This window comes from Balaenoptera ricei, chromosome 14, assembly GCF_028023285.1.
Source record: "Balaenoptera ricei isolate mBalRic1 chromosome 14, mBalRic1.hap2, whole genome shotgun sequence".
Lineage (NCBI taxonomy): Eukaryota > Metazoa > Chordata > Mammalia > Artiodactyla > Balaenopteridae > Balaenoptera > Balaenoptera ricei.
The window spans coordinates 25,524,343-25,540,626 of NC_082652.1; the positions used below are offsets into that span (position 1 = coordinate 25,524,343).

Sequence of the window (16,284 nt, forward strand, 5' to 3'; positions counted from 1 at the left end):
CTCGAGGTCCAGAATCAGGTTCTGGGAAGGTGCCGTGGGTTCGTCTGTGAACTGATGCACTTCCTCAGGAGCTCAGAATGGGATCTGAGATCATCACAGACGACTGTCCTAAGTGCTAACGTAGGATCTCATAGCTACACCTTTAGATGCACACACACACACACACACACACACACACACACACGCAAGTTACTACAAACATGGTCGTGTTGGATGTGCCTCTAGGACGAGTAGAGCCTCAAGAATGTCCCGGGCCTCAATCTGCAGAGGGCACATCTCCATCCCCTCCGGGCTGTAAACAGGCTACTCATTCTGCCACCACAACACCCCTCCAAGCTGCTCTCCAGGGGCCACCGCCTCCTCCAAGAAAGGAAGTTCCCTGGGATGTGATGTGACACCCAGATGTCTCTCCTGCACCTCCCATGACTGGGGATGGATGGAGCTCCGCTTCCCAGGGGTGAAGTTGCTGGTAGGGTGGGGTCCCCCCCTCATCCTCCCCGAGGCCAGACCAGCCCCCATGACAAGGAGGGTGGCCCTGGGGCCTCTGTGCAGCTGCAGGTGGGCCTGGGCAGGGGGTGGAGGGCGTGTCAGGAGGGTTTATGTTCGAGGCTGTGTCACTGTGTGCTGTGCTCGGCGGAGGGACCAAGCTGACCGTCCTGGGTGAGTCTCCCCCTTCCCCTCCTCTTCAGGGTCCACAGTGAAATTTGGGCAGATTTTCTTGTCTTTTCCCTCCTGTCTGGGGCTGGGGTCTCACTCTCTGGAGCCTGTCACCTTCACCCTTCTAGGCTGTCCATCCCCCCCAAGCCTGTCGTTCTTCACAGAAACTGGTGGACATGGTGGGGACGGGCTCAGTGACCCTCCTGCCACCCCTCGCTCTGCCCACCCCGAGCCTTCCCTCCAGGCCCTTCTTCTCTGGATGCTGGCATCTCAGCTCCCTCCTCAGGGTGCCCATCCCCGGGGTCTGAGGAGAACGGAGGGGCTGAGGCCCAAGGAATGGGGGGTCTCAGGCTGGGGCACCGGGTCCAGGGATGTGGGAAGGACACTGGAAAGGGCTGGACAGAGCATGGGTGTCATCCTGGGATCTTTCTGCTCAGGGACCCAAATGGGGGCTAGTGAGGGACCCCAAAGCCAGGGGACTTGGAGAGAGGAGGAGGGAACAGTACATGGGGGAAGGGTGGACGAGTGTCCCATTGAGAAGGTGGCCTCAGGGTGCTAGGTCCCCATCCTTCTCCCAGCAAGCAGGACACCCCAGGCCGCACAGACCTCAGGACACTCGGGCCTTAACGGTCGCCTCACCCAGTTACACACTGGACGTGAGCCCCTAGCTCAGACGCCCAGGGTGGGGACTCCTCATAGGGACAGGTGACAGGAACTGACCCGGCCAGGCAGACAGATGTCCTAGGACAGACAGATCCCCAGCGGGGCTTCACAGGTCAGGGGACCCCTCAGAACAGACACAGCCCGAGGCTCAGAACACAGCATTCACCCACATGGAAACTCTCATTTGTGGGACTCCCTGGACCCCAGCCCCGGGGCTGACGCTCCCTCCACCCTGGCAGCCCTAGAGGGGTCTCTGTGGTCTCTGTGGCAGCCCTAGAGGGTTGGGGGCTGTGAGGCTGGCGTCAGGGGGACTGTGGGCAGCAAACCCCCACCCTGAAAGGGAAGAGAGCCTGAACGGGGGACAGACAGACGGCCTGTGTGAGGACACCGGACAAGAACCAGGGGAAGATCTCAGACAGACAGATGCCCAGGATGGACAGACACCCAGAGGAAAGAGGGGACCTCAGGGTGGACGCCAGGCAGCACCAGGGAGCAGAGGGTGGGATGTGGTTTATGGGAGGTGGGAGCCTGAGCAAGAGATGGAGACTTGCAAGGGAGCCCCGAACTCCCAGGAGTCGGGCACTGAGGATCCCCCGACAGAAGGTGAGCGACCCCAGCCATGGCTGCCTGACCTCGGGGGAGCAAGGGCCCGCCTGGGACCCATGCACTGGACTTTGGGCACCCGTGCCCACTTCTCCTGAGGTCAGGGGTTCCCACGATGGACGCTGCCCCAGTCACCTCCCGTCTCTCCCCCACTTTGCAGGTCAGCCAAAGTCCGCGCCCACGGTCACTCTGTTTGCTCCCTCCACTGAGGAGCTCAGCGCCAACAAGGCCACCCTGGTGTGTCTCATCAATGACTTCTACCCGGGCAGCGTGACGGTGGTCTGGAAGGCAGGCGGCACCACCATCACCAGGGGCGTGGAGACCAGCCAGCCCTCGAAACAGAGCAACAGCAAGTATGCGGCCAGCAGCTACCTGGCCCTGACGGCCAGCGAGTGGAAATCTTACGACAGCGTCACCTGCCAGGTCACGCACGAGGTGACCACCGTGGAGAAGACAGTGTCACCCTCCGAGTGCTCTTAGGTCCTGGTCCCCCCACCCTCAGGGGACCGGAGCCACAGGACCCCTGGAGGGTCTACCCACCCACCCTGCTCCCCCCAGCCCTCCCTCCTGCACCCAATCAACTCTCAATAAAATGTCCTCATTGTCATTCAGAAGTCATGCTCTCCGCTCATTTTTCTTTCTGCATTTGGTGTCCTGAACTCAACCATCCTCAGAGGTGAACAAAATCCTCTTATCCTTTCAGAAATCAAGATAGAGGATGGAGTCTTGGGACTCTTGCGAGGGATGGTTTCACTGTCACCCAGGAACCCCCCCTCCCCCCAGAGAACATTCGAGAACAGGGAATTGGGTCGCTGCAGGAATGGAAGTCTGTCCACCTTCCCCACCGGCTTCCATGCTTCCTCCTCTGTGTGGGCCATGTCCACATCTGATTATCCTGGTCACACACTGGTTGGTTGCCAGGGCCCCCGGGACAATACCTCAGCTCCCTTCCCTGGAACCCTCAGCCTCACATTCTGGATTGTGTTCCCCCTCGAGAGTCTGTCGGTCCTATATATGGTGACCCTCCGATTCCATGTGTCCTTTTGCTCAAAACCCACCCTGGTAATTCCCCATGACCTCATCCTAGAGCGTCCCCCTCCTCAGGGCCCCTCTTGCTCCCACCTCCCTAGGGAAACGGCCCTGTACCCCTCCCCCAGGCTTTCCTGTCACACTCCGCACAGGACCCTCAGTCCCTGACCCTGGTCACTCATCCCACACTCCCCCTAGGTAGCCCTCCTTCCACTTGTGTCAGGAGGGTCCCAGCTGCCTTCAAGGCCCTGGGACTGAGGCCAGCCTTTCTCTCTCTGACCCTTTAGAAGTCAGCCCACCACTGACTCCACCACAAGTGCCCCATGTCCAAGTGTCCATGGTGGACGATGGGCCCCTTGAGCTCGAGGTCCAGAATCAGGTTCTGGGAAGGTGCCGTGGGTTCGTCTGTGAACTGATGCACTTCCTCAGGAGCTCAGAATGGGATCTGAGATCATCACAGACGACTGTCCTAAGTGCTAACGTAGGATCTCATAGCTACACCTTTAGATGCACACACACACACACACACACACACACACACACACGCAAGTTACTACAAACATGGTCGTGTTGGATGTGCCTCTAGGACGAGTAGAGCCTCAAGAATGTCCCGGGCCTCAATCTGCAGAGGGCACATCTCCATCCCCTCCGGGCTGTAAACAGGCTACTCATTCTGCCACCACAACACCCCCCCAAGCTGCTCTCCAGGGGCCACCGCCTCCTCCAAGAAAGGAAGTTCCCTGGGATGTGATGTGACACCCAGATGTCTCTCCTGCACCTCCCATGACTGGGGATGGATGGAGCTCCGCTTCCCAGGGGTGAAGTTGCTGGTAGGGTGGGGTCCCCCCCTCATCCTCCCCGAGGCCAGACCAGCCCCCATGACAAGGAGGGTGGCCCTGGGGCCTCTGTGCAGCTGCAGGTGGGCCTGGGCAGGGGGTGGAGGGCGTGTCAGGAGGGTTTATGTTCGAGGCTGTGTCACTGTGTGCTGTGCTCGGCGGAGGGACCAAGCTGACCGTCCTGGGTGAGTCTCCCCCTTCCCCTCCTCTTCAGGGTCCACAGTGAAATTTGGGCAGATTTTCTTGTCTTTTCCCTCCTGTCTGGGGCTGGGGTCTCACTCTCTGGAGCCTGTCACCTTCACCCTTCTAGGCTGTCCATCCCCCCCAAGCCTGTCGTTCTTCACAGAAACTGGTGGACATGGTGGGGACGGGCTCAGTGACCCTCCTGCCACCCCTCGCTCTGCCCACCCCGAGCCTTCCCTCCAGGCCCTTCTTCTCTGGATGCTGGCATCTCAGCTCCCTCCTCAGGGTGCCCATCCCCGGGGTCTGAGGAGAACGGAGGGGCTGAGGCCCAAGGAATGGGGGGTCTCAGGCTGGGGCACCGGGTCCAGGGATGTGGGAAGGACACTGGAAAGGGCTGGACAGAGCATGGGTGTCATCCTGGGATCTTTCTGCTCAGGGACCCAAATGGGGGCTAGTGAGGGACCCCAAAGCCAGGGGACTTGGAGAGAGGAGGAGGGAACAGTACACGGGGGAAGGGTGGACGAGTGTCCCATTGAGAAGGTGGCCTCAGGGTGCTAGGTCCCCATCCTTCTCCCAGCAAGCAGGACACCCCAGGCCGCACAGACCTCAGGACACTCGGGCCTTAACGGTCGCCTCACCCAGTTACACACTGGACGTGAGCCCCTAGCTCAGACGCCCAGGGTGGGGACTCCTCATAGGGACAGGTGACAGGAACTGACCCGGCCAGGCAGACAGATGTCCTAGGACAGACAGATCCCCAGCGGGGCTTCACAGGTCAGGGGACCCCTCAGAACAGACACAGCCCGAGGCTCAGAACACAGCATTCACCCACATGGAAACTCTCATTTGTGGGACTCCCTGGACCCCAGCCCCGGGGCTGACGCTCCCTCCACCCTGGCAGCCCTAGAGGGGTCTCTGTGGTCTCTGTGGCAGCCCTAGAGGGTTGGGGGCTGTGAGGCTGGCGTCAGGGGGACTGTGGGCAGCAAACCCCCACCCTGAAAGGGAAGAGAGCCTGAACGGGGGACAGACAGACGGCCTGTGTGAGGACACCGGACAAGAACCAGGGGAAGATCTCAGACAGACAGATGCCCAGGATGGACAGACACCCAGAGGAAAGAGGGGACCTCAGGGTGGACGCCAGGCAGCACCAGGGAGCAGAGGGTGGGATGTGGTTTATGGGAGGTGGGAGCCTGAGCAAGAGATGGAGACTTGCAAGGGAGCCCCGAACTCCCAGGAGTCGGGCACTGAGGATCCCCCGACAGAAGGTGAGCGACCCCAGCCATGGCTGCCTGACCTCGGGGGAGCAAGGGCCCGCCTGGGACCCATGCACTGGACTTTGGGCACCCGTGCCCACTTCTCCTGAGGTCAGGGGTTCCCACGATGGACGCTGCCCCAGTCACCTCCCGTCTCTCCCCCACTTTGCAGGTCAGCCAAAGTCCGCGCCCACGGTCACTCTGTTTGCTCCCTCCACTGAGGAGCTCAGCGCCAACAAGGCCACCCTGGTGTGTCTCATCAATGACTTCTACCCGGGCAGCGTGACGGTGGTCTGGAAGGCAGGCGGCACCACCATCACCAGGGGCGTGGAGACCAGCCAGCCCTCGAAACAGAGCAACAGCAAGTATGCGGCCAGCAGCTACCTGGCCCTGACGGCCAGCGAGTGGAAATCTTACGACAGCGTCACCTGCCAGGTCACGCACGAGGTGACCACCGTGGAGAAGACAGTGTCACCCTCCGAGTGCTCTTAGGTCCTGGTCCCCCCACCCTCAGGGGACCGGAGCCACAGGACCCCTGGAGGGTCTACCCACCCACCCTGCTCCCCCCAGCCCTCCCTCCTGCACCCAATCAACTCTCAATAAAATGTCCTCATTGTCATTCAGAAGTCATGCTCTCCGCTCATTTTTCTTTCTGCATTTGGTGTCCTGAACTCAACCATCCTCAGAGGTGAACAAAATCCTCTTATCCTTTCAGAAATCAAGATAGAGGATGGAGTCTTGGGACTCTTGCGAGGGATGGTTTCACTGTCACCCAGGAACCCCCCCTCCCCCCAGAGAACATTCGAGAACAGGGAATTGGGTCGCTGCAGGAATGGAAGTCTGTCCACCTTCCCCACCGGCTTCCATGCTTCCTCCTCTGTGTGGGCCATGTCCACATCTGATTGTCCTGGTCACACACTGGTTGGTTGCCAGGGCCCCCGGGACAATACCTCAGCTCCCTTCCCTGGAACCCTCAGCCTCACATTCTGGATTGTGTTCCCCCTCGAGAGTCTGTCGGTCCTATATATGGTGACCCTCCGATTCCATGTGTCCTTTTGCTCAAAACCCACCCTGGTAATTCCCCATGACCTCATCCTAGAGCGTCCCCCTCCTCAGGGCCCCTCTTGCTCCCACCTCCCTAGGGAAACGGCCCTGTGCCCCTCCCCCAGGCTTTCCTGTCACACTCCGCACAGGACCCTCAGTCCCTGACCCTGGTCACTCATCCCACACTCCCCCTAGGTAGCCCTCCTTCCACTTGTGTCAGGAGGGTCCCAGCTGCCTTCAAGGCCCTGGGACTGAGGCCAGCCTTTCTCTCTCTGACCCTTTAGAAGTCAGCCCACCACTGACTCCACCACAAGTGCCCCATGTCCAAGTGTCCATGGTGGACGATGGGCCCCTTGAGCTCGAGGTCCAGAATCAGGTTCTGGGAAGGTGCCGTGGGTTCGTCTGTGAACTGATGCACTTCCTCAGGAGCTCAGAATGGGATCTGAGATCATCACAGACGACTGTCCTAAGTGCTAACGTAGGATCTCATAGCTACACCTTTAGATGCACACACACACACACACACACACACACACACACACGCAAGTTACTACAAACATGGTCGTGTTGGATGTGCCTCTAGGACGAGTAGAGCCTCAAGAATGTCCCGGGCCTCAATCTGCAGAGGGCACATCTCCATCCCCTCCGGGCTGTAAACAGGCTACTCATTCTGCCACCACAACACCCCCCCAAGCTGCTCTCCAGGGGCCACCGCCTCCTCCAAGAAAGGAAGTTCCCTGGGATGTGATGTGACACCCAGATGTCTCTCCTGCACCTCCCATGACTGGGGATGGATGGAGCTCCGCTTCCCAGGGGTGAAGTTGCTGGTAGGGTGGGGTCCCCCCCTCATCCTCCCCGAGGCCAGACCAGCCCCCATGACAAGGAGGGTGGCCCTGGGGCCTCTGTGCAGCTGCAGGTGGGCCTGGGCAGGGGGTGGAGGGCGTGTCAGGAGGGTTTATGTTCGAGGCTGTGTCACTGTGTGCTGTGCTCGGCGGAGGGACCAAGCTGACCGTCCTGGGTGAGTCTCCCCCTTCCCCTCCTCTTCAGGGTCCACAGTGAAATTTGGGCAGATTTTCTTGTCTTTTCCCTCCTGTCTGGGGCTGGGGTCTCACTCTCTGGAGCCTGTCACCTTCACCCTTCTAGGCTGTCCATCCCCCCCAAGCCTGTCGTTCTTCACAGAAACTGGTGGACATGGTGGGGACGGGCTCAGTGACCCTCCTGCCACCCCTCGCTCTGCCCACCCCGAGCCTTCCCTCCAGGCCCTTCTTCTCTGGATGCTGGCATCTCAGCTCCCTCCTCAGGGTGCCCATCCCCGGGGTCTGAGGAGAACGGAGGGGCTGAGGCCCAAGGAATGGGGGGTCTCAGGCTGGGGCACCGGGTCCAGGGATGTGGGAAGGACACTGGAAAGGGCTGGACAGAGCATGGGTGTCATCCTGGGATCTTTCTGCTCAGGGACCCAAATGGGGGCTAGTGAGGGACCCCAAAGCCAGGGGACTTGGAGAGAGGAGGAGGGAACAGTACACGGGGGAAGGGTGGACGAGTGTCCCGTTGAGAAGGTGGCCTCAGGGTGCTAGGTCCCCATCCTTCTCCCAGCAAGCAGGACACCCCAGGCCGCACAGACCTCAGGACACTCGGGCCTTAACGGTCGCCTCACCCAGTTACACACTGGACGTGAGCCCCTAGCTCAGACGCCCAGGGTGGGGACTCCTCATAGGGACAGGTGACAGGAACTGACCCGGCCAGGCAGACAGATGTCCTAGGACAGACAGATCCCCAGCGGGACTTCACAGGTCAGGGGACCCCTCAGAACAGACACAGCCCGAGGCTCAGAACACAGCATTCACCCACATGGAAACTCTCATTTGTGGGACTCCCTGGACCCCAGCCCCGGGGCTGACGCTCCCTCCACCCTGGCAGCCCTAGAGGGGTCTCTGTGGTCTCTGTGGCAGCCCTAGAGGGTTGGGGGCTGTGAGGCTGGCGTCAGGGGGACTGTGGGCAGCAAACCCCCACCCTGAAAGGGAAGAGAGCCTGAACGGGGGACAGACAGACGGCCTGTGTGAGGACACCGGACAAGAACCAGGGGAAGATCTCAGACAGACAGATGCCCAGGATGGACAGACACCCAGAGGAAAGAGGGGACCTCAGGGTGGACGCCAGGCAGCACCAGGGAGCAGAGGGTGGGATGTGGTTTATGGGAGGTGGGAGCCTGAGCAAGAGATGGAGACTTGCAAGGGAGCCCCGAACTCCCAGGAGTCGGGCACTGAGGATCCCCCGACAGAAGGTGAGCGACCCCAGCCATGGCTGCCTGACCTCGGGGGAGCAAGGGCCCGCCTGGGACCCATGCACTGGACTTTGGGCACCCGTGCCCACTTCTCCTGAGGTCAGGGGTTCCCACGATGGACGCTGCCCCAGTCACCTCCCGTCTCTCCCCCACTTTGCAGGTCAGCCAAAGTCCGCGCCCACGGTCACTCTGTTTGCTCCCTCCACTGAGGAGCTCAGCGCCAACAAGGCCACCCTGGTGTGTCTCATCAATGACTTCTACCCGGGCAGCGTGACGGTGGTCTGGAAGGCAGGCGGCACCACCATCACCAGGGGCGTGGAGACCAGCCAGCCCTCGAAACAGAGCAACAGCAAGTATGCGGCCAGCAGCTACCTGGCCCTGACGGCCAGCGAGTGGAAATCTTACGACAGCGTCACCTGCCAGGTCACGCACGAGGTGACCACCGTGGAGAAGACAGTGTCACCCTCCGAGTGCTCTTAGGTCCTGGTCCCCCCACCCTCAGGGGACCGGAGCCACAGGACCCCTGGAGGGTCTACCCACCCACCCTGCTCCCCCCAGCCCTCCCTCCTGCACCCAATCAACTCTCAATAAAATGTCCTCATTGTCATTCAGAAGTCATGCTCTCCGCTCATTTTTCTTTCTGCATTTGGTGTCCTGAACTCAACCATCCTCAGAGGTGAACAAAATCCTCTTATCCTTTCAGAAATCAAGATAGAGGATGGAGTCTTGGGACTCTTGCGAGGGATGGTTTCACTGTCACCCAGGAACCCCCCCTCCCCCCAGAGAACATTCGAGAACAGGGAATTGGGTCGCTGCAGGAATGGAAGTCTGTCCACCTTCCCCACCGGCTTCCATGCTTCCTCCTCTGTGTGGGCCATGTCCACATCTGATTGTCCTGGTCACACACTGGTTGGTTGCCAGGGCCCCCGGGACAATACCTCAGCTCCCTTCCCTGGAACCCTCAGCCTCACATTCTGGATTGTGTTCCCCCTCGAGAGTCTGTCGGTCCTATATATGATGACCCTCCGATTCCATGTGTCCTTTTGCTCAAAACCCACCCTGGTAATTCCCCATGACCTCATCCTAGAGCGTCCCCCTCCTCAGGGCCCCTCTTGCTCCCACCTCCCTAGGGAAACGGCCCTGTGCCCCTCCCCCAGGCTTTCCTGTCACACTCCGCACAGGACCCTCAGTCCCTGACCCTGGTCACTCATCCCACACTCCCCCTAGGTAGCCCTCCTTCCACTTGTGTCAGGAGGGTCCCAGCTGCCTTCAAGGCCCTGGGACTGAGGCCAGCCTTTCTCTCTCTGACCCTTTAGAAGCCAGCCCACCACTGACTCCACCACAAGTGCCCCATGTCCAAGTGTCCATGGTGGACGATGGGCCCCTTGAGCTCGAGGTCCAGAATCAGGTTCTGGGAAGGTGCCGTGGGTTCGTCTGTGAACTGATGCACTTCCTCAGGAGCTCAGAATGGGATCTGAGATCATCACAGACGACTGTCCTAAGTGCTAACGTAGGATCTCATAGCTACACCTTTAGATGCACACACACACTCACACACACACACACACGCAATTTACTACAAACATGGTCATGTTGGACGTGCCTCTAGGACGAGTAGAGCCTCAAGAATGTCCCGGGCCTCAATCTGCAGAGGGCACATCTCCATCCCCTCCGGGCTGTAAACAGGCTACTCATTCTGCCACCACAATACCCCCCCAAGCTGCTCTCCAGGGGCCACCGCCTCCTCCAAGAAAGGAAGTTCCCTGGGATGTGATGTGACACCCAGATGTCTCTCCTGCACCTCCCATGACTGGGGATGGATGGAGCTCCGCTTCCCAGGGGTGAAGTTGCTGGTGGGGTGGGGTCCCCCCCTCATCCTCCCCGAGGCCAGACCAGCCCCCATGACAAGGAGGGTGGCCCTGGGGCCTCTGTGCAGCTGCAGGTGGGCCTGGGCAGGGGGTGGAGGGCGTGTCAGGAGGGTTTATGTTCGAGGCTGTGTCACTGTGTGCTGTGCTCGGCGGAGGGACCAAGCTGACCGTCCTGGGTGAGTCTCCCCCTTCCCCTCCTCTTCAGGGTCCACAGTGAAATTTGGGCAGATTTTCTTGTCTTTTCCCTCCTGTCTGGGGCTGGGGTCTCACTCTCTGGAGCCTGTCACCTTCACCCTTCTAGGCTGTCCATCCCCCCCAAGCCTGTCGTTCTTCACAGAAACTGGTGGACATGGTGGGGACGGGCTCAGTGACCCTCCTGCCACCCCTCGCTCTGCCCACCCCGAGCCTTCCCTCCAGGCCCTTCTTCTCTGGATGCTGGCATCTCAGCTCCCTCCTCAGGGTGCCCATCCCCGGGGTCTGAGGAGAACGGAGGGGCTGAGGCCCAAGGAATGGGGGGTCTCAGGCTGGGGCACCGGGTCCAGGGATGTGGGAAGGACACTGGAAAGGGCTGGACAGAGCATGGGTGTCATCCTGGGATCTTTCTGCTCAGGGACCCAAATGGGGGCTAGTGAGGGACCCCAAAGCCAGGGGACTTGGAGAGAGGAGGAGGCAACAGTACACGGGGGAAGGGTGGACGAGTGTCCCGTTGAGAAGGTGGCCTCAGGGTGCTAGGTCCCCATCCTTCTCCCAGCAAGCAGGACACCCCAGGCCGCACAGACCTCAGGACACTCGGGCCTTAACGGTCGCCTCACCCAGTTACACACTGGACGTGAGCCCCTAGCTCAGACGCCCAGGGTGGGGACTCCTCATAGGGACAGGTGACAGGAACTGACCCGGCCAGGCAGACAGATGTCCTAGGACAGACAGATCCCCAGCGGGACTTCACAGGTCAGGGGACCCCTCAGAACAGACACAGCCCGAGGCTCAGAACACAGCATTCACCCACATGGAAACTCTCATTTGTGGGACTCCCTGGACCCCAGCCCCGGGGCTGACGCTCCCTCCACCCTGGCAGCCCTAGAGGGGTCTCTGTGGTCTCTGTGGCAGCCCTAGAGGGTTGGGGGCTGTGAGGCTGGCGTCAGGGGGACTGTGGGCAGCAAACCCCCGCCCTGAAAGGGAAGAGAGCCTGAACGGGGGACAGACAGACAGCCTGTGTGAGGACACCGGACAAGAACCAGGGGAAGATCTCAGACAGACAGATGCCCAGGATGGACAGACACCCAGAGGAAAGAGGGGACCTCAGGGTGGACGCCAGGCAGCACCAGGGAACAGAGGGTGGGATGTGGTTTATGGGAGGTGGGAGCCTGAGCAAGAGATGGAGACTTGCAAGGGAGCCCCGAACTCCCAGGAGTCGGGCACTGAGGATCCCCCGACAGAAGGTGAGCGACCCCAGCCATGGCTGCCTGACCTCGGGGGAGCAAGGGCCCGCCTGGGACCCATGCACTGGGCTTTGGGCACCTGTGCCCGCTTCTCCTGAGGCCAGGGGCTCCCGCGATGGAAGATGCCCCAGTCACCTCCCGTCTCTCCCCCACTTTGCAGGTCAGCCAAAGTCCGCGCCCTCGGTCACTCTGTTTGCTCCCTCCACTGAGGAGCTCAGCGCCAACAAGGCCACCCTGGTGTGTCTCATCAATGACTTCTACCCGGGCAGCGTGAAGGTGGCCTCGAAGGCAGACGGCACCACCATCACCAGGGGCGTGGAGACCAGCCAGCCCTCGAAACAGAGCAACAACAAGTTCGCGGCCAGCAGCTACCTGACCCTGACGGCCAGCGAGTGGAAATCTTACGACAGCGTCACCTGCCAGGTCACGCACGAGGTGACCACCGTGGGGAAGACAGTGTCACCCTCCGAGTGCTCTTAGGTCCTGGTCCCCCCACCCTCAGGGGACTGGAGCCACAGGACCTCTGGAGGGTCTACCCACCCACCTTGCTCCCCCCAGCCCTCCCTCCTGCACCCAATCAACTCTCAATAAAATGTCCTCATTGTCATTCAGAAGTCGTGCTCTCTGCTCATTTTTCTTTCTGCATTTGGTGTCCTGAACTCAACCATCCTCAAAGGTGAACAAAATCCTCTTATCCTTCCGGAAATCAAGATAGAGGATGGGTCTTGGGGATTTCACAAGGGGTGGTTTCACTGTCACCCCGAAACCCTCCCAGAGAACATTCGAGAACAGGGAATTGGGTCGCTGCAGGAATCGAAGTCTGTCCACCTTCCCCACGCTCTTCCATGTTTCCTCCTCCGTGTGGACCACCTCCACATCTGATTGTCCTGGTCACACGCTGTTTGGTTGCCAGGGCCCCCGGGACAATACCTCAGCTCCTTTCCCTGGAACCCTCAGCATCACATTCTGGATTGTGTTCCCCCTCAAGTGTCCTTCTGTCCATTGATGATGACCCACTGATTCCATGTGTCCTTTGGTTTAAAACTCACCCTGGTAATTCCCCATGACCTCGTCCTAGAGTCACCCCCACTGCACCCCCTCCTACTCCCATCCTTAGGGCCCCTCCTATTCCCACCTCCCCAGGGACACTGCCTTCTGCCCCTCCCCCAGGCCCTCACTGTCACACTCACAGGAACCTCCAGTCCCTGACCCTGGTCACTCATCCCACACTCCCCCTGGTATCCCTCCTCCCACTTGTGTCAGGTGGGTCCTGCCTCCATTCAAGGCCCCAGGGCCAAGGTCAGCCTTTCTCTCTCTGACCCCTTAGAAGTCAGTCCACCACTGACTCCACCGCAACTTCCTCATGTCTAAGTGTCCATGGTGGTCGATGGGTCCCATGAGCTTGAGGTCCGGAATCAGGTTCTAGGAAGGTGCTGTGGGTTCGTCTGTGAACTGTACACTTCTTTAGGGGCTCAGAATGGGATCAGAGACCCTCCCAGATGACTGTCCTAGGTGCTAACATAGGATCTCATAGCTGCACCTTTAATTGCACACACACACACAAGTTACTACAAACATGGCCCTGTTGGAATGCCTCTAAGGAAATGGAGCCCCCAGAATGCCCCGCGGCCTCACTCTGCAGAGGCCACAGCTCCAACCCCTCAGGGTGCTAAAGAGACTCCTCACCCTCCCACCATGACGCCCCCCTCGAGCTGCTCTCCAGAAAGGAAATTCCCTGGGATGTGATGTGACACCCAGACATCCCTCCTGCCCCTCCCGCAACTGGGGATGGATGGAGCCCCGCTTCCCTGGGGCGAAGTTGCAGGATTAGAGGGGTTTCCCCTTCCCTCCTCGAGGCCAGACTAGCCCCCATGACCACAGGGGTGGTCCTGGAGCCTCAGTGCAGCTGCAGTTGGGCCTGGGTTAAGGGCTGGGTGGTTGACAGGTGGGTTTATGTTCGAGGCTGTGTCACTGTGTGCTGTGTGGACCCAGCTGACCATCCTGGGTGAGTCTCCCCCTTTCCATCTTCTTGGGGTCAGGAGTGACAATTGGGTAGATTTTTCTGTTTTCTCTGTCCTGTCTGGGGCTGGGGTCTGAATTGCTCTGGGGCCTGTAATCCTCACCTTTTTAGTCTGTTCACTGTTCTTAGACCCTGGTTGGGGACAAGATGGGATGGTCTCAGTGACCCTCTTGTTCCCTGCCACTGTGACCCTGAGGTCTCTCCCGGGGACCTTCTCCTCTTGATTCCTCATCCCTTGAGGGATAGTTTCACTCTCACCCAGAAAAGCCCAGAGAATATTCCAGAGCAGGGGATCAGGGCAGCAGGACCCAGGAGAGCCCACCTCTGCAGCTTCCCTACACTTGCTATTCTTGTGTGGACCTCACCCACTGCCGGCCCTCAGGCCCTCTCCCCCACTCTCCTGCCTCCAGGATAATATCTGAACTGCTTCCCTGGATTCTTTACAGTCTGAGACTATGAGGCAAGAAACCCCCTCCCCAAAAGGGCAGAGACCTGACACCAATACGATGGATGGATGGACATGCTGTATGAGGACGTGGGGAGAGGGTCTGGGGGGAGGGGATCTTCAGGCAGACAGATGCCCCAGGAAGGATGAGAGGTCACAGCACAGCTGGTGTCGGCAGCAGCAGGGAGCACAGGGCAGGAGGTCAAGTTATGAGGACGTGTGAACCTGAAGGGTCAGGGGCCAAAGAGGGTGCCCAGAGCTCCCACGATTAGGGCATCCAGGACTTCCCAGTGGGTCTAGTGGTTAAGACTCCACGCTTCCACTGCAGGGGGCACAGGTTCCATTCCTGGTCGGGGAACTAAGATCCCGCATGCCACACAGCATGGTTAAAAAAAGAAATTAGGGCATAGAGATTCTCCCAACAGGATCCGGTAGGGTCTCCCCGTGCCCAGCCTGGGCCCACCGCAGCCCTCTTCCTGCACCAAACAACTTGCAATAAAATGTCCTCATTGTTATTCAGAAATCATGCTCTCTGCTCATTTCTTTTTTTTTTCTCATATTTAGTTTGCAACCTCTGAAGAATTCTGGGTGGGGTGGGGAATCCTAGGCACCAGTGAGAAAGTAACTAAGGGGAGAGGCTCACAGTCTCCTGGGTGGGGGCATCTCCCAGGAAACCAGCCAGGACACATCACCCATCTGCCTTCTCCTTCCTCCCACTCCTCCTCCAGCACAGGGCCGTGCCCACCCCCTGCCACCTTCCTGGCCGGAGCTGCCCATGGCTGATGACCTCCAGATGAGCCCTCCCTCCCTGCCCTGGTGGGGACGCCCTAGACCGCCCCCCAACCCACGTCCTGTCTTTCCTGCCCTGGCCTGGACCCCCTCTGCTCCTGGCCCTGCCCACAGGATGCCCTCCTCCCTGGCTGCCCAGCTCAGCTCCTGCCCCCCCTCACCCTCCCTGTCACTCCCTAGGGCTGGACCACCCATGGGGGCCAGGACACTCCAGCAACATTGGCTTCATGGGCTCTTAAATCTGGGGTCCATCTCAGTTCTTCGCCCGACGGCAGGTGCAGGGCTGCAAGAGGAGTAGGAGGAAGCTAGGAAGGAAACTGTCCCACAAAAGCCCTGCCTGGAAGCTCGGCACGTGACAAAGATCAGCTCTGAGCTCCCCAGGAGCCAATGCGAGGAGGGAATAGGTGCCTCAGAATCTCTGAGATTCAACAAAGCCTTTGCTGGAGGGAAACTGGTGTCTCAGCGCTGAAGCCAGGTGTCTTGTACCACGGTTAAAAGTGGGGACATGTTTTACCCGAGGCCTCAGCGTTGATGGGAACCGGGCTCTGACACACACACAGGTGATCGCCTGGCAGCCTCATGACATGGTGATGACCACCAGGTGGAACAGCTGCCCCTGCATGGGGAGCCCTCTGTGTTCCTGTCTGCAGTACAACCAGGTTACCATCTCTGGGGGGTTACATAGTAACTGTACATAGTACGGTCACTGTACATAGTGTAGTTACATAGTAACAGTCCCCTGATTTGGCTCCCGGGGGTGTAGCCAGGAAAGCTCCTGCCCCTGGACCCAGGGTGGACCACCATCCTGCACACACCACACATACAAGGCCTCTCCCACCGCTGCCTGAGGCCCTCTTGGGTGTCCTGGGACCCCCAAGCTGCCCCCCACTCACAGCCCAGCTCTGCCAGGTGGGAGCAAAGAGGCGAGGGGCGCTCTCTCAGGTCTGTGCCAGAAAGGCACGTGCCACCTTCCTGGGGCTTGTCCACTGGACGCCTCCTCCCTTCCGTCGTGCTGTCAGTGGGAGAGCCCCGTCCCGTGGAGGGACTTGGTGTCTCTGCGAGGCCCCTGGGGTCTGGGGGCTCCAGCCACTCTGACGATGAGGGGTGTGGCGAGAGACCCAGCCCCAACCCCGCCCGAGCCCTTCATGCAGGGACCCTGGGCTGTGGAGATCCC

The 16,284-nt window shown here is 59.8% G+C and overlaps 4 gene segments (V, D, J or C); all 4 read left to right on the forward strand.

Moving 5' to 3' along the window:
- Positions 1-1,859: 1,859 nt before the first annotated feature.
- On the forward strand, positions 1,860-2,403 carry LOC132348097 (Ig lambda chain C region-like). The segment is given in 2 exon segments: positions 1,860-1,923; positions 2,084-2,403. Coding segments are annotated over 2 exon segments (384 nt in total).
- Positions 2,404-3,912: 1,509 nt separating this feature from the next.
- Positions 3,913-5,843, forward strand: LOC132348098 (Ig lambda chain C region-like). The segment is given in 2 exon segments: positions 3,913-3,973; positions 5,397-5,843. Coding segments are annotated over 2 exon segments (381 nt in total).
- Positions 5,844-7,225: 1,382 nt separating this feature from the next.
- LOC132348102 (Ig lambda chain C region-like) lies at positions 7,226-9,156 on the forward strand. The segment is given in 2 exon segments: positions 7,226-7,286; positions 8,710-9,156. Coding segments are annotated over 2 exon segments (381 nt in total).
- Positions 9,157-10,532: 1,376 nt separating this feature from the next.
- Positions 10,533-12,336, forward strand: LOC132348103 (immunoglobulin lambda constant 6-like). The segment is given in 2 exon segments: positions 10,533-10,593; positions 12,017-12,336. Coding segments are annotated over 2 exon segments (381 nt in total).
- Positions 12,337-16,284: the final 3,948 nt, after the last annotated feature.